This window comes from Homalodisca vitripennis, chromosome 3 (genome assembly GCF_021130785.1).
Source record: "Homalodisca vitripennis isolate AUS2020 chromosome 3, UT_GWSS_2.1, whole genome shotgun sequence".
NCBI classification, from domain to species: Eukaryota; Metazoa; Arthropoda; class Insecta; order Hemiptera; family Cicadellidae; genus Homalodisca; species Homalodisca vitripennis.
This window is the reverse complement of record NC_060209.1, coordinates 164,098,924-164,117,457: the sequence shown is the minus strand read 5'-3', so window position 1 is coordinate 164,117,457 and position 18,534 is coordinate 164,098,924. Positions and strand designations below refer to the sequence as shown.

The 18,534-nt window shown below is 31.2% G+C and overlaps 1 protein-coding gene across 1 annotated transcript; it reads right to left on the bottom strand.

The window, feature by feature from the left end:
* Nucleotides 1-5,629: 5,629 nt before the first annotated feature.
* Nucleotides 5,630-16,666, bottom strand: LOC124357741 (RNA-binding protein 25-like). The gene is made up of 6 exons (XM_046809762.1): nucleotides 16,604-16,666; nucleotides 11,569-11,647; nucleotides 10,772-10,877; nucleotides 9,996-10,130; nucleotides 8,055-8,426; nucleotides 5,630-6,059 (listed from the first exon to the last, which is right to left on the bottom strand). The coding sequence occupies exons 2-6, from the start codon at nucleotides 11,627-11,629 to the stop codon at nucleotides 6,041-6,043; spliced, it is 693 nt and encodes a 230-aa protein (XP_046665718.1). The 5' UTR covers nucleotides 11,630-11,647; nucleotides 16,604-16,666; the 3' UTR covers nucleotides 5,630-6,040.
* Nucleotides 16,667-18,534: the final 1,868 nt, after the last annotated feature.

Genomic DNA, 18,534 nt, shown 5'->3' with positions numbered 1-18,534 from the left:
TAATAGAGCTAAACTATATTTTATACTAAACACAGTTATTAATTGTTATGAATTGTTAAATAAATATTTCATAATGCTGGCAAGGAGAAAATTTAAAATCTAGAAGTTTGTAATTAACTTATTTTTAATCAAATCACTATAAAACTTTTAATTTAATTACAGTTTTACTGACTTTGTGTAAAAAATGTGGATTCATAAAACATCTGTAGAAGGCTAAGTTCACACTTAGGGCCCTAGTGATTATCGTGATTTATTTTCTAATTTAAAAACATCTATTGTATGACACTCAATTTAAAATAGAATAGTTTTAATACCTACAATAAATGTACAAATCCTGTCTTTATAAGCACAACTTCCCGTTTTCTAAATTATTTCTTTCAATCTCTGAAGCAGGCCAAGAGAGAACAAATGAGAAATATAACATTATTTGGAAAGCAAGTTTAGGTTCTGGAATCAGTTTGGTTCAATATGAGGCAAACATATCATAAATAATTTAAGAGAATGTTGACAATTCTATTTAAATGTTTATGCCAAAACTAAAACTTACACTATTTATTTTAAATTAATTTCTGACAATACAATAGCAATGTCCTACAGAACCAACTTTCAATTCATAATTATTACTTCAAGAAGCTTCAACCAAATATAGCATTATGAATTGGAAATTCTACACCTTCTGTTAAATCAGTCCAGCGTGATATAGATAAAAATACATGTCATTAACTATAATTTCGGCATGATAATGCCATTATCATAAATTGCAACACGTTTTTTTTTTTAAATAAGTACCGTTTTGATATATTACAAAAATCAAGTAAAATTGTAACAATTTTATTTTTATATGAAAACTGAAACTGTTATCTCCTTTTTTAAAACCACACAAACACAATTTACAAACATTAATATAAAAATACACATATTTAAAAACTGGCCGAAGTTTAGGTAGATAACTGGGTGCACAGATACGTCCACGGATTGGCTAGAGCTGAACTGACCAGTCTGTATGCCCAGTTATCTATCTAAACTTTGACCAGTTTTTAAACACGTGTGATTTACGTGTAGATGTTTGTGTAGACCCATTAGGATGATGAAAATTGTCCTAATTTTTTTTCTTTCACAGTGACTACCTTTTTCTGAAGAGTGTACTGAAGATAACGAAGGTAAAAGTAGGGAAAATATAAATTTTTTTATAAATACAGTTTAAAAATATATATATAGTATAGAAAATCATGACTTTGCAATGTTTAGTGACTCATAAACATGTAAAATCTTCTATTGTGTAGATTTTATATGTATCACTCGTAGGACTGATATTTGACAGAAGGCTTACCTATTATTATTATTATTTGATAGGTTCTTAAACCTATTATTAGTTCAAATATAGCAATTCAGTAAAAGTTATTTCATATGTTTTTCTTGAGTGCAAAAGCACACTGAATGTACAGAATAAGTTTTAAATGAATAAGGATGATTTTGATAATCCAACCTTAAATAATAACTTGTAGTTGTAATGCTCAGTTTGATGTGTTCTTAAGTTAATGACCATAAATGTACAATACTCATGTTCATTGCACAATGTGATTTGGCTCTAAGTGCCTTGACTTGTAGTGCCAAGTTATATTATAAGAATGTTTTATGCAGAGAATTCTAAGAGTAAATTAATTGTACATATAGTCCAACATTGTATTTAGGGATTTAATTTGTAAATAGATTATTATTTATTTTAGACTTAAAATAAAAATTTACAATTTCTCCGTTGTGAGTTCAATTATTTTACCGGCTATAATATTTTAGAATAATTTAAACACATTCCATTTATACTTTAGAAATTAATGTTACAGCACCATTGAATACTTGAATACACAACCCTTTTAACATGGTTTGTCAATACCGACTTATGACCCCATTATGTAGTTTAACGTTCATATAATGCACAACGTTTAAACTGTGTCTTGTGGCCAGTTCTTGTATTATTTTAATTAAGTAGCATTTTTTTAAAAACAAGAAACACATGTTCATACTGTTTTTTTTTAATGTAGTTTTTTTATTTTGTTGAATATTGTCAATGTTCAGGCCTCTCTCAGTTGATTTTAGCCATGCCGTTGTGAGTAAACAAAGCAATGAGTGGTTCTTCTTTACCAGGACTTACTTGTGGATTCTTTACATTAGTAACATTGATATTTCTTTACTAACTTTTTGATACTGTGATGTTGAGATAGCAAAATTGACCATTGGTTGAACTATGTTTCTTTCTTATCTGACATTAAAAAATAAATTAAGCGTTCAAAAATAATTACAAAATAAAAGTATATTATAGATTTATTTTAAGTTTCAATATGAGTATCTAAGTGAAACATTATGAAGTTCAGACCAAAATTAGCTAAGCTATTGAGGCTTTAAATAAGTTTTTTTATACAAAATTTCTGCATAAAAGTAGGGGTCACCACCAGGGGCAAACCCAGACTTTTGGTTTGGGACTTCCCCATTAAATGTATTAATTTTAAGTCTTGTATGAATAGTGATACAGTTGCAGGACTGTATACATAATCGTTACATTAAAGAGTAAGGTCAGTTATCTAGAACAAGTAATAAATGGTTTGGGTTTTATACAATTACAATTATAATATTATACTACTAATGTTATGCTGTAACATAATAACATGTATTACATTATAACTGGATTATTAATATTGTTTTTAAAAGAAAAAAAATACTATTTTGATTTTCAAAGTTTAAATTTAATTGGAACAAAAGTATAAGCACAAACTATGGATTTACAAAACAAAATCCAGACTTCTATTTGATTTTTTTAGAACTGAAAATATGTGAACTGGTGTGAATATGCAATGCTGTTAGTCCAGTCAGTCTATTTGTACCCATATTATTCCTAAAGTACGTCTTTAGTCGACATAATGTAGAGAATGACCTCTCAGCAATACTTGTAGTCACAGGGACGTTACACAACATTTTAAACAATGTATGGATATTGAAAAACAAGTCCTTGTCACATAAATTGCATTTTTTTTTGTTTTTTAGAACGGATTTTCAAATATATCATTGTTATAAAAATTACACAGCTTTATAAAACTGAGTTGTATTTTGTATCTGCTTTTGATACATTTGCTAATAGCATTAAGCGCTCAAAACCCTTTAATATGTTTTTATGCTTGATGAATCGAGATTCCAATGAAATAATTAGTCAACCCTAGGGATAAAAACAGATCGATTGTTGTAAACTTCTGGCATTTCTGTTGGTGTGTTGCTCCGTCCTGTTCAGTTGTCTTGAGTTTGCCAGCTGTACGAGGCATAGAAATTAAGTAACCAAATTGGTTCCTTATGTATGTAACCAAATAAGTAACCAAAGGTGCGGCAATTTGGGTAGTCTTCAAAAATTGAATGGAATTCTTTATCTGCGTTTCCTCTTACGGATTTCAAGCTTCCAAGTACAGTTTCAATGTGTGTAATTACAGATGATAAATCCAAATCAATTCCTTGCAGCTTTTTGCTTAAGTTTATAGTGTAACCAAGAAGTTTATCTGATGCAAAGAGAGAAATTATAAATTCAACTTGATGCAAGTAGTTTACTAGCACTAAAGCTCCCGAAGAAGACTGTCTATTGTTCCAGTTTGTAATTTCTTCTAATGCTACTTTAATGGGTTTTAGAAGTTCTTTCATAACAAAAACAGCATCATGCCTCTGTACCCATCTTGTTGGACAAAGCTGCAGAAGCTTTTTCTGGTTGGTTTCAAGATTTATCTCTGATTCAATGCACTTTTGTAAAATGCCTTGTCGTTTACGAGTGTTGAAAAAAATTATACAACTTCTCTACTATTCCGAAACAGTTTCTGATTGATAGAACTTCAGATGCATTTGACACCAGGTTAAGGCTATGAGAAGCGTAATGCACATTATTGCTGTTGGGTAGCTTCTTGGATGAAATCTAGGTGCCATTTAACCTCCCACTCATGGCAGCAGCTCTATCGTACCCCTGGCCACGTAAGTTATTGACATCTATATTACTGTCTTCAAGACCTTTAATTAAGGTTTTTGCTAACTGACTACCCATAGCAGAGGTTAGAGGCATGAACTTCAGAAATTGGTCACAAAACTGATAGTTGTTTGGAGAATTCAATGTCACATAAAATAGAAAGAATGAAAACTGTTCAACTGTTGAAACGCCAGGGGTTTTATAAGCGAGGACCCTAAAAAACTTAGACTTAATTTGCTATTTTTTCACTTATAACTTGGTTGCAAGCATCGATAACTTAATTTTGTAAATTCCAACTTATATATGATGCATTCCTGCTACATGACTCAAAATAAGTTGTTAAATGTTGCTCTCCTCCTTCAATTCTGGCTCTGAGCAAAGCTCTAAGGTTTCCCCATTTTCAATTGGTTTACAATTGATTTGAAATTCACCATAATCTCTATGGCCCCTAAAGGCAATATTTTGCCTATCACACAAAATAATGGGAGTTATTCTTTTAATATTATTTTTGGCTTGAATGTCTTTTCCTCTATCTACAGATTTGTCAATTGGTTTTATTTGGCTGACCATAACTCTTTAAAAGTTAGCCACACTTATGCATGAATCTTTAAGATTAAACTCTTCTAGTTACAATAACCTTCATGTTGACCAATATGTTGAGCATTACTCTTACACACTTCTTTGTTTTGAGAAAAGCAAACAATTTATGCAGTATGCAGAATCTTCAATTCCATAATATGGAAGCCGAGAATATTGTTTTAGCATAAAAACAAAAGTTTCCATTGTTGATTCCCGTATGATTTGTAAGGAAAATTGAAATGACAGAAGAACCCATTTGGGATTTAACTTCTCATTATTCGTCAACCTTTTGTTTTTATATAAAAAATGCCCATGTCTTTTTATTTAAATTAGCCTCAGGCCTGCTTCAATTTGTTTCTGAGCCCTCCTCCAACGTAACATTAGGCTTTTTTGTAGACAGCTCCTTATTGGGGAAAATATCACCGCACTTGCCAACCACATCACTTACCTCATATTTATGGTATTTCAACAGTTTAAAATAGTTTTGTATACTCGCTTTACTTTTATCATTCATCACTAACAGTATAAACACAACTTGACAACACTATAACCTTCGCTATGCTTAACAAACAGCAAAAGCGCTAGTGGCCAATCGCAAACTTGAACGCAACTAGTGAGCGTTGTAGCAACTAGGCATGGCGAAAACAAAACACACTACACAGTCACATTAGAACTGGAAGGCTGTTCTGCTGTTTGCATAGGTCAATGCTTAAGCTCATTGACTCAAGTAGTGTTGTTAACTTCAGTGTTATAAATACGTCTAACAAGTAACAATCATTTTATTTGAAAGAAATGGGAAATGTACCTTCACTATTTAACCTATATAACCCATATTGTGCAGTCAAATTGCTAGAAAAATATCAATAATACTGACCTCAGGTCGTTGGGGGTGGGGGGAGGCTTAAGCTCCCCCACCCCGGGTGCGCCACTGGTCACCACACACGAAAAAACAACCATGTCAAAGGACTGATAATAGACACACGCAACAAGTACCAGTACACATATTGCAATATGTTTTCCAAATTTTGTGAAAAATTGTATAAAATAAAAATGACAACACTATTTATTATAAAGATTTATTTCTTAACAAAGCCACAGTGACATATACTGCATAATGTATACATACATTAACCAAAAAAGCTGTTCCAGAAAGCTGTTGATTAGAAAAATGACTGGGATAATTTTATACTATACCCCACTAAATAAAAATCAAAACATTAAATGATATGTAAATATTCAATTGCTCAAATTACTTATTTTAGTATATTAAGAAGTTGAATGACATACACGGAGATAAACAACTGAATATACGAGTCATTCTAAATTAATATGGTAAAAACAAAATATATATATTACAGATAAGTAATTCAATCTTCAACTTAACAACACAGAATTGTAACAACTATCAGATATAAAATCTGTTATCCATTCAGTCTTCATATATTTCAATCAACAATGAAATTCCAGGAACTCTTAATAATCCACCAGGGGCCTGTATGAAACATAAAATACAATTTTTACAATAAAATAAATTTTACTTTTTTAGTTTTAAGAACTAAAGTATTATTCAAAGTTGTAATATAAAGCTTTAAAAGATGTTTTCAAACATGTTACATTTTAAATCAAGATTCTTTACCCCAAGTATAATTAAATTTAAATTAAGTAAAACTGATATGAGGCTCTTGTCACTTGATAATATTACATACTGATTTCAGTTCTATTAATTAACCCATTGGGGAACTTGCCCAAGCGTCACTTGTTGCGGCCGAGTGAGACTGAATAAATCTTGTCCGAGCGACACTCGTGCTCTTTTTAGACGCTAAAAATCACGTATTTGTTTGTTTTTCCGCTAGAACGCAGGTTTGTGCCCTCCTGCATCCTTATGAGCAATCATTCTGTTTCGATTCATTATGTTTGCAAACTGAAACCATAACTAATAGCTTGTTTTGTTATTGTTTACATTTTGCCATATGCTCAATTTTCGTCACTTCAATGTTCTGCTTACATTCTATGTATCGTATTTTCAATGTTTAGTGTTTTACATTTTATAGTTGTTGAATGAGTTTTTAGTTCTTCCACTACCTCATGGAACAAGACAATTTGCATACTTCAAAAGTAGATAGATACTTGGACAGTGAGATATTGGGATGTCAAAGATACTCAAATACTGACACAAAAGTGAATTATAAAAGTAAATTAATGGTCATTGTATGTAATGTAGATAGTTTATTTTAATTATCATTTTAATAATAAAAAGTGAATGTAACAGTTTTATCTTATCTCCAGACAACTAATTCCGGAGCTTGTCATAAAATCATCAAAAAGTTAAAAAATGTAAGCGAATTTTGATTGTTTTGTTATTATGCTTTATAATTAAGTAATTCAATACACACTGGTTTTCCATGTTAAAAACATTGTGCTGTTTTGAATAAAAATTATTGAAACATATAAACAAAAAAAAGTAATAGAATATTGACAGTTGCTTTTGATTTTTTGTTTTTCTTACCACACTAACACTATTGTAGAGCAACTAAATAGACTAAAATGTCCTGAAAATCTGATTAATTTATATTCATCAAAACGCATTCTATTAATATTTTAGTACATGCATGCATTTTTGCCAAAATCAATACAAACATTCAGTCCTAGAGAGGCTACGTTAATTGTTTTCTCAATGGGTTAATATTGATTTTATACACAAGATTTTAAAAGATAATTAAATTATAAAGGTATTTTGTACTTACTCAGAAATTGGCTCTTGCCACTATTTTTAACATGACAGCGATCTAAAGTCCTTGGCTCGCTAAGTGTTAAAATGAATGTCTAGTTAAATTCTAACTTATTGACTCATATCTTTAAAACCATTGTTATCTTTACATAGTCTGATCGTTCTACTATCCCTCAACAATTTAATAAACTTTTTACCGTACCTTTATAATTTTGTATGCATCTCAAGTGCTACAAACACAGTCATCGTACGTTCATGAGTTTATCATAAGGTACCATCTGCAACTATTCCAGTCTCAGTTTTTCATAATATTTTGCCCTCTACATCACATTTTTGTAATTTTAAGTGATATCTAGTTCCAATGGTGTATTCAAACTATCAAGGATGAGTACTGAAAAGTCTGTTTAAAAAACGCCCACCGAGGTCATGTGTGTATCAACTCGCTATCTGTACTGACTTGACTGAAAGCGAGCAGCTTGGTTCTTTAACACAGACAAGACCCTTTCTACCACTCAGTAGCAGTGGTGCCACTACCATCACAATCCTTCTGTCTAGTGTATCCACCAATCTTAAAAAAGTAATTTCTGAAGAAAATTATGAGCATTGTAATAGAATACTCGTTTGAAAAAATTTTCTAATTAAAAAAAAAAAAAAAAAAAAAAAAAAAAACACACACAGTACATGCAGGAGAACATATTTTAAGAGGGTTATATTATATTTAGAATATTTAAAGGAATAAAAACTATCATTATACTGTACCTAATTGGTTTCTTGACAGAGACTCCACTAATCTCGTAATCTCTTTCTCTACTGTGGCGACTAAAGTTCCTATCTCTATCTCTATCTCTGGATCTGTCTCTGCCTCGGTCTCTTGAGCGATCTCTCTCTCGTCTGTACTTTTCCCTTTCTCTTGACCGATCCCTCCTATCTCTTGATCTGTCTCGTCCTCGAGACCTTTCCCTCTCTCTACTTCTCCTCTGTCTTCTATCTCTGTCTCCGGATCGTTCCCTCACTCTTCTCGAATCACTGTCTCTCCTCGAGGATCTACCTCTGCTCCTGTCCCTTTCTCGGCTATTTCGTGATCTGTCCAAATCTTGCTCTTTTGTTTTTCTTGATGTTCGATTCCATGACCTAGACAAGTTTCACAAATTCACTACACTTTAAAATAATTAACATATTATGTTATTCAATTTTGAGAATTTTCACAATGTAGGTTTGATTTAATCTATTGTACAATTGGGAGCATTTCACTGGTCCAATTTTCAAATAGTTTCTGTCGTCTGAGTAACAAATGGCCAAGTAATTCACAGTTTCGTTGATCCAAGTACCAAATGTCCAATTAGAATGGAGAAACTGCCTCATTGCTCCAGGTGCAAAATGTTTGAGTTTCATTTGTCCAATTAGATAGAAATGACGTCTAACTGTGAACCAGACTGGCCGCTCTACGTACAAAATGCAACCACAGTATTAGTCTTACTTTTTAGATCTTTTTTAATTTCTTCCTCTCAAAGTTTATTTATCTTTCTAAAGACAATAAATGTACTTGCAATATTTAATTTAAATGTATTTTATTTAAAATAATATATATATATATATATATATTATACAAGTATAATATATATTATGTACTATTATATATTATATTATTATGTATTTATATTATACAAGTATAATATAAATATATACTTTTTTTTAAGTAATATTGGTCCATGGATAATAATGGGTTTTCTATCATTGTTATCTATCGCATATCAGAGAAAAAACTGAAGCTAAGGACATGCATTATACCAAACACCCACTAAATTTTCTACAAGTAACTTTTTCTATTTATCGTAGCATATTTAAATCAAAGAAAATTAACATTAGAAGGTCTTGGATTCGTATTACTTAATTTATTTATTACAAAATATTGATGATAGTCTACGAGATACGTTTAGTCTTATCAAACTCTTCTTATTTACAATTCTTCAATACATTATCGTTTATGAATAAGTATTTAACAAGCTGTTCTTTTATTTTAATCAATATTTTATTACTTGTCTTTCTGTTTTGTTTTGATTCCCCAGAAACCATGCTTTCCATCATTTATGTATTTAAAATATGTGTATGTGTTTAATACTGGTGTTAAGAATAAATCAAGTTTTACCAACAGACACATCAGAGATACATCTACCAACTACTGTGCATTGTGTGCCAGTGATGTAAAAGTAAGAGAAGCCAGGTCGGTTGGGTGGGTTCACAGTTGCACACAGCTACATTCTACTTGGACACTTGCAACCCAGATAAATAAAACTGACATTTAACACTTGGAGCAATAAAGCAGTTACTCCCTTCTATTTAGACATTTAGCACTCTAACATTTGCTACTTGGACAACTGTAACTGTTGTACATTTCCTTGTAAACTCGGACCAATGAATCGATTTCGTACAATTGTAACAAGTCCTCATTCAGATTAAAACCGTAACAAGTTCTATGCTTATATTGTAAGGAATAAAACTGTTTCTTTCACAATATTAATACAGTGAGGAGAATATCTGAGTTATTTTACCTATTAGTCTATTGTTAATATTCTTTATTACAATTCTTTGATAAATGTACATACGGCAAGATGATAATAGGGAAGCCAAAGAGTGGTGAATGAGTATAGTGAATGATAAAATATCTCTGCTTTAAAGTTACAATTTAATTTATAACATTACCTTTTTTCAGAATCAGAAGGTATTTTCTCACTGCCAGAACCAGATGTTGCATTGCTCAATCGGTCATCCTCGTCCGAGTTCTCTGCTGCGTTAGATTCATCTGCCTCATAGTACTGATGCCTCTTCTGTCGCTCTCTAAACAATATGCCACACATCACTTACTTATCTATTGCATGTCTACTATTTGAACAAAATACAATAATTTACATAATTCATTCCAAAATACTGCTTAATGGGAGGTAATTACTACATTCTGTCTTAAGAAGAGTTTTACACTCAAAATAGTGTAATGAGTGATAAATGTAATGACAGTTAATTAGATAATTATATTTAATAGGTTGGATAATATTCATCATCAGACACACCATAAAATTGGATTGGCTGAATGACTTTGATTTTGTAATAAAACTCATACAACACAAATAACACAACAAACAAACATTCATTTCACAAAGACGTATTAAAAGTTTGTAGGCCTACATATCACAACAGTGGACTTGTGATACCCAAAACATGTAACTTTTGACAACATCTCGTGGTTGTTATTGGATTTGACGGAAGTAATAACACCTAATTAAATTGTCAATTTAATCCAAAAAAAGAATTAAAATATATGTGTGTGTGTTTATATACTGTATAATGTAAAGCTAGCAAGATATTATTGTCTAGAATTAAAACATTGCCATGTCTTTACTTTTTATACAATTTTTCTTTTTGATGATGAATAATTCTATAAGTTATGTTATTAACACTAATATTTTTGGGACACAACTAACCTCCTTCTCATTTTTATAGAGATTTCTCTCATTTCATCTTCTCGATCTTGACGTTCTTGCTCAGCCTTTTCTTGCCTCAAGCGTTCAGCTCGTTTGTCTGCCTTATCTGATGTACAAAAAAGTAAACATTAGGGGCCAATATAAATAAATATTGAAATATTATTTGTCACAGACGATACACTGGTATCTATCTCACATATACCCAATTCTGGTTTTTGTTCATGTTACAATGGTGATCTGTGACATGAACAAAAACCAAATAAACACATGAACTGCCTGAATGAAATCATTTATAGGTTATAATGAAAGAGAGATTTAGATTGAATTGTTTTGCACAATATAAAATATGTCTTATGTATATCTACAACTATTTAAAAAAATTAAGTCTTAAAATGTCTTCCATTAATGGCAGATTGTAATTTACAGAATATTAAAAATAGTTTTATAAAAACATTTCCAGAAAAATAAATTGTATTTTTAATAATTTGACACTTGATTCATTGTGTGAAAAAGGTTTTAAAACAATGTTTCATCAATGGTCTGAAACTTTTTAGCCTTCATTGATACAAAAACTATTCCTCATAATAGATATAGTACATGACACACTAAAAAGGCAATTCACAGAAAAAAAGGTTTTGCTTGTAGAAGCTAACATTCAACTAAATCTTTCAATTTATTATTTACAACCCATATTTCATTATCCAGTATTTTTAATGAATGCCAATTTACAAAAAATTTCAAATAAAGTATTTTAAAAATAAATAATAAATAAAATGTTTAGTGGTTCATTTACTTACATTGCCTATTGATCAATGCTTGTCTCTTTTTCTTAAGACGTTCTTGAAGAGAGATTTTCATAGCAGAAGTAGTTGCTGGCTGCAAAGCATATTTTTTACTCAGTATTTAAAGACCAAAAATAACAGTAATTTCCAATAAAACATTTTATAAACCTGCAGAGCATCAAAATGTATTTAATTCAGTAAATTTTGAAAAAAATTAACTGTTTAACTTAATAAAATATGTTAAAATTAAAATGTAAAGCAACAAAAAGTGTTAATATTATTAAATCAATGTTAATTTCTTTAAAGCAATTTTAGGCATTAGTCATATGAATAGATAGAGTTTTGTGTCAATTCTGATTCCAAACAATATTTGTGAATATATATTTAAAGATATTATACCATAGTCAATACAAAACTCAATCAGATCTTGATTATCTGGAGAGAGTGAATCAAGCTGAAGGAAAAGTGTTGTGAGTCGACCTTGGTTAAATAAAAATTCCGAGAAGTGTACATAGAAGGACAGGAAAAGTAAATCACACCTTTGAGAGACACAAGTTGTTATCATAATGAAAGTACTATTCTCGAGTTCTCCTCCCCTGAACTAACTGAATTTAGGACTGGATTTTAAATTATGGCTATAAATAGTACTTGTGAACAAGAGACTTAGTTGAGATCTGTTTTATCGTTGATCTACCATTGAATAAAAACACCTGAGTTTAATGAGAGTTGCATTAAAATATAGCTTTTTTACTTGTTTATTCCTGAATTTAGACATATAAAGCAAATTATTGACAAACAATAACTTTCAGTTTTTATATAGGTTAAAATGAAAAAAAGATATTGTTTTTTGACACTTTCCAACCAAACAGCAACTTTGAAAATTTACAACTCGGAAACTTGTGATCAGATTAAGACCAAATTTTATACCCCCTAAGTATAAGTGTACGGGTTTTGAGTATAATATTGAACTCTCTTGGAGTTCTTAAATAAAAATATTAACAGTTAAGATATTTATTATATTTGAAGCTTGTAGTATTTTCTATGTTGATATGAAGAACTGAGCTGTCAGGATTCTTCTTCAAGATTAGTATAGTACTCAGAAACATATTTCTATAATTACTTCAAGAAAAAGTTCACTAGACCGATGTTAGATGAGTTGTAAAGAATGTAAACAATTTTCCTAAAAGACAATCACTTCACAGCAACCAGACTACAAACAAACACTTTTTGCTCCAAAATAACATATTTTACATGTATGATACTTTCTAGGAAAGTAATATAACATAAACACAGTTTTAGAATCCTTGATGAGTCACTGTGCATTTTAATAATAAAAGTAACTTTCCAGTACTTTCATTCACACAGGCCATTTTTACATTTCTTCAACAAAGTATTGATGCTAATTTAACAACCATACACAAGATCAACATGTGTGTAAAAAATGAACCATTTCACCAATTATTTGTTCCTAGGTGTAAAAGAAGGTTTAGTTCTTCCAGGCATTTACCGCAAACAGTCTCCATTCGATGATATTCATACTTATACTTTCGTGAAGAAGGCAGTTTGGATATGCTAAACTGGGTCGCTGGTCAATCGACTCAAACATATCATGAATTGGGACATTTTCCTTAATGTTGAGCTCACACTGGAGGATAAAATGTTTTCTTCACTTCTTAGCCATTATTTTCATATTCTGTGAAAGACATTTTCAAGTCCTCCTCTTAATTGAATTGTATATTTCTTTATGGTTTTATACTATTATTTCCTGCTTGAATATCTAAAAAAAATCTTACTTCCTTTTTAGTACAATACGAAGAAATCTTGATCAATCACTCCGTTTACAATATTTATTTTCTCAAACGAAGGGTTTTTAAGGAACTGTCGTATTGATTAAAAAATTTAGTAAAAAAGTGTATTATTCTAACAAATTTAGTTTTTACCTAAAAATAAAAAAAAAACAATAAAGATGTAACTTTGTTGTAATAAACTTACTGAAAGTAAATATTTTTAGCTATTAAATCGCTTTGGTTATAGCATTTAATTTCTAACGGTTTCTTGAGATATGGGTGGAAATGTACATCACGCCTCCCACGACCACACTGGGGAGCGCGAACATCTTTCTTCTTTGTTTGTTTCTTTTGTTTTTTTAAAAAAGGAGAAGCCGATCCCCTTACAACATCATGTTTCAATTTCACTATATTGTATTCAACAATAATGAAGAATAAAATTGTGTCAAGCTTTTAGTGCACTTTACACTCTCACTGTCTCCCGGACTAGACAAGTCGGCCTGCTCATCTTTTGGGAGTAGGGCAATGATGACGAACACTTTTGGTTGTTGTTTGCACATTCCAAGTCTCAAATTACTATTAACAATACCTATCTATTTTAAATTATAGTAAAAGCATATGTTTGGGAATTTTTAAGGTTTAATTTAATTAAAATTAAAAAATAAACCTAAAGATTACCTGAAAGTGTATTATTGAAAAATATTTTATTTTTAACTCATAAACAACTAAAGATAGGACTTTATTTAAGAAGGTTTTCAAAAGTATATGTTTTCAGCTATTAGATCGCTTTAGTTAAAATGTTTTATCTGTAAAGGTTCTTGAGATATGGGCAGCAAAGAAATTTGAGTACTCCATCAAGTTCTTTACCCCCCACCCACAATGTTGTCGACATACAGAGGAGCGACATCAATGTTTCATAATCACTATAGAGCATTTAGCAATAATTCAAGAATAAACATATGTCAGGATTCTAGTGCATGCTCAACCCCTATTGACTCCCGGACTATTAGACGCTCAACCTGGACAGTACTGATTTGAATTCTTACACTTAACTATTCAATATTATAACCTCATACTTCTTGTTATAAACGTGTTTTGCGTATAGAATCAATTTAAACTTGGCATTATTAATTTCCTGATTGGGTGACACACCTTACTGTGTTAAGCTTAGAAATTTCATTACAGTTAAAACCTGATTAGGAAATGTTCTCAGATATGATTGTCATTGATATAAAATTAGAGAAAATAAAGATATATATATATGGTATTTATTTACAATACTGTGACCATGAAAAATGGACTTTTTTTTTCATGGGTTGGGCATTTATAGCCAAGTTATTATTATCACAGGTGCATATAAACTGGGGAGAAAGTATATCATTGTATTATATTGATGCCTTTCGGGCATTATTGCATTAAGGATGGAAAATAACCGACAAACTTTTGTCGAACAACAATTGGAGGGTTAAGGATCAGGGGCATCACGTGATCTGGGATTCGACTTTTGCAAGCTCGAGTTAATTTTTTTTCTAAAAGAGCAAGCAGTGCGCAGCACTGCGCAGCGGGCAGGCATCGTTGACAGGATTAACGTCATCATTTCAGTAAAATTGCCAGAGGTACTGTCAAAAAACAGAGTTTTCAGAGGATTTCAAAAAATCGTAACTCCTTTTGATTTTCGTTGCAGACGAATTTTTTCTTCACTATTGTTTTCAGGAAAAATTGTAGTTTTCAGGAAAAAAAAATGAACATACCTTTCCATGGTCACGTTATTGTAAATTGATACCATATATTTATTTATCTATTTACTTTCTATAATCTTATATCAATGACAATCACACTCACACACACACACACACACACGCACGCACGCACACACACACACACACACATATATATATGGTACGTTGTATTATCCAGTTCTTCATTAGGGCATAGATACCAGCACTTACTAAAGTAGGTGATGAATGCATAGCCTAATATAATGGTTGAAGAAGCAGTTTAGTTCTATTAGGTAAGGTATCAGAAGAAAATATCATCATAATTTGAAAACCAAAGAGAAATAAATCAAATAAAAACTCATTTTTTACAACAGTTTAGAACCTATAAAATAGAACTATACAGTTAAATTATTGGAATACCGCAGAATAAAATTATTGATAAACGAATTCTTGACATATCGACTTCAAGGCTACAAGTTAGAAGTACCTTGTATTCTTTATATCAAACATAATTCCTATGTAAATTAATTCAATTGCTTGGCGAATGGTCCGAGTCAGGAGCTGCCCCTCATTCAATATCCAAACTGGCTAACACTTTTATTATGAAGAAACTTACTTAAAAATTAAATCTAACAAAGAATACCTATATGGACTTAAAATATATTTATAGCAGTTGATAAGCTGATTCAAACTCTGCATTTTATGTTTGGATCATTATAGTATAAACACTATTTCACGAGTATACTTTTTTGTTGAGTAAGAATTGTTCCAGTAGTAAATATTTTTTTAAATTAAACATAAATTTTGTTTTATTTTATAAATATTTTTAATTTTATATTTTTTATATTACCTATTTCTATACATTTTATTTTTTTATCCTATAAAAAGGCATTTAAATTTATTATAATGATTTTAGTGCTAAAGTTACTACAATATTTGTTGTAGGAGTTAAGATATTATTTTTGGTACAAGACCTCAGAATAGTTCTGAACAGAATATTTTTTATTAAGGTCTCCAAAGAATTAAGTAATGTCTTTTAGAATAATAATATTTTTGCACAACAATAGATCAGGATAAATACTTATAACAATTAATTTCAATTAATACTTAAAATAAACATATATATTTCTTGCAGTTTGTTACACCAATAGTTTAGTTTAACTGCAATTTTGTATTATGCTCTAATATATAGAACAATAATACATCATGAGCCTAAAAGGGGTGAAATAAATGTTATAAAAATTGATCTAAGGTATAACATTCTGTAAGTGATCACAAATACTTGTTTATATAAAAAAAAACTGCAACATATTCATCTTTGTCATTTCAGCAATTTTAGAGTTTTGTATCGTAAAAATTATTTTTTTCTTAAGTTACACTGTCATTGCTAAAGCAAAGAGTAGTAACAAGAGGCACATCACATTTAAATTAACATAAGCAGTTAGTAGCTTTGTTGTTGTTTATTCCCTCTATAAACATGTATAGAGTTGCCAAGGGTGACCTATGTTATTAGTACAAAGGTAGGGGAACAGTTTTGATTCTTACTGACTTTGGTTCTGCCACCCGAATTACCCACAGCTTGAGTATTCCTGAAACAACCAGAGCAGTATTACTTAACAATTAACCACAACAAGTTAATATCTTATTAAATATTAAACTATAACACACAGGTAAAGTATTGTTTCATTATTTCTTTAGTTCAGTCCCAGTAAGGATTATAGTAGGAAACCGTTCACAATTCTTGGTTCCAAGTATTTGTGAAATAACTGATTTTGAACTATAGATCGTTTAACATCACTAGTAGATACTGACTGTTTCAGCTACTTGTCTGGACAGTGAGAGCCAATCACCACTTTATAAGAACAAAAGCTAGTTTTTTTTTCAACTGATGGAGGAATTTTCATTGAGGAATTGATTTTTGACCAAATTAATTATGATGGGTGTTGAAAGGAAGGGAGGGGAACCAAAAGATTTAACCCTTTGACGTATTACTTTTTTTACCTCATTTATCACCTCCTTTGTGACTTCATTTGGAAATTTTTGTTAGATTGGTATTATTTATATAACTTAGTGCTAGGATATGGTATTATTTAATTAATGCTGTATTTTAATTCTGATATTTTAAGGCTTGCTATTTTTTTTCAAACAAATTTACATAAAATATTTCTTGTCCAATAGATAAACTATAAATTTAAAAAAATAAAAATGTAACTTATGTTGTTCATTCATTTTTTTTATTGTCATTAAAATATTCTGTCCTGGGGTCTGATGAACAGAGTCAATGAGTTAACACCTACACTAGGACACGACCAATGTACCGACTATAGGACAGTGGGAGTATCAGTAACGTGCATCCACCACAGTCTATTATTATGGTGCCTGACATGACTTAAAATACAATTGATAATATAACCCTTGCGGTGGATGGTAATAATAGTATTGGCTGCAACGATTATGTAAGCACTTTTTGCAACACTAATACCTTCAACAATTCTTGTCGAAATCTAATGTTTCATAGAGTGCCATAATCAGGAGGAACTAATTTTCTATAACAGTTGAATAATATTCCTTTAAGATGTAATAACAGTTTTCACTTAAAATAGTAATTCAAGTTTTTCCTCAGATGAGTGAATTCAGCCATAACAAGGGGGGTGTGGGGGGGGGGGGGGGTGGGGGGGGGGGGGGGTGGGGGGGGGGGGGGGTGGGGGGGGGGGGGGGTGGGGGGGGGGGGGGGTGGGGGGGGGGGGGGGTGGGTTTAAAAATTTCACGTATTGTTGATATATCTTATCTTGCTGGTTTGGGCGGTAGCACTATTAAACCCTAGAACCGGCAACAGGGGTTTACGCGAAACCCCACACACTGAATAATATTTTGTTAGTTGTTGTGGCAATTACGTGCTAATATGATCTTGATATTTTATCTATTCTAACAAGCAAGTCCCAGTCTGTGCCCGCACCGCGAGATAAACAAGGTGTGTTTGATTCAGTTCAAAGTGACTATAAATAATTGCTTGGGGTGACGTCATAACCCCTGTTGCCTTCGGTGTATGTCCAATTGCAGAGTGCTGTGTTTAAAGTTTTATTATAATATGGCAAGTACAATAGACCCAAACTTTAGTGATATAGTTAGAGATATGTTAGGGTGAAGACAGTGTGATAATTGATGAAGATCTGTGGAAGACAATACTGAATACCCGACCCGACTATGATTCTTCAGCTGCTTTCTGACTCGGAAACCGGATAATCCTGCGTCTCAAGTACAAGGACCTATAGTAAAAGGTAAAAATGGTTATACTTGGTCACTTGTACCACCTCCTACTACTAGAACAGCTAATAGAAATATAATTCGTATACCTCATGCAAGGGGAACAGCTCTAAATATAACAACTGAAGAGGATGCTTTTAAAATATTGCTAGACCAGTCAGCCATAAATATGATTGTCATTCATACAAACACAGAGATAGCTGAGCGTAGAG

What these genes read in the sequence shown, in the direction of transcription:
- LOC124357741 (XM_046809762.1), bottom strand. Translation starts at nt 11,629, where the DNA reads ATGAAAATCTCTCTTCAAGAACGTCTTAAGAAAAAGAGACAAGCATTG. An exon ending in TCTATAAAAATGAGAAGGAG is followed by an intron (nt 10,131 to 10,771) that starts GTTAGTTGTGTC and finishes CATATTGTTTAG; the next exon opens with AGAGCGACAGAAGAGGCATC. An exon ending in CCTTCTGATTCTGAAAAAAG is followed by an intron (nt 8,427 to 9,995) that starts GTAATGTTATAA and finishes AAACTTGTCTAG; the next exon opens with GTCATGGAATCGAACATCAA.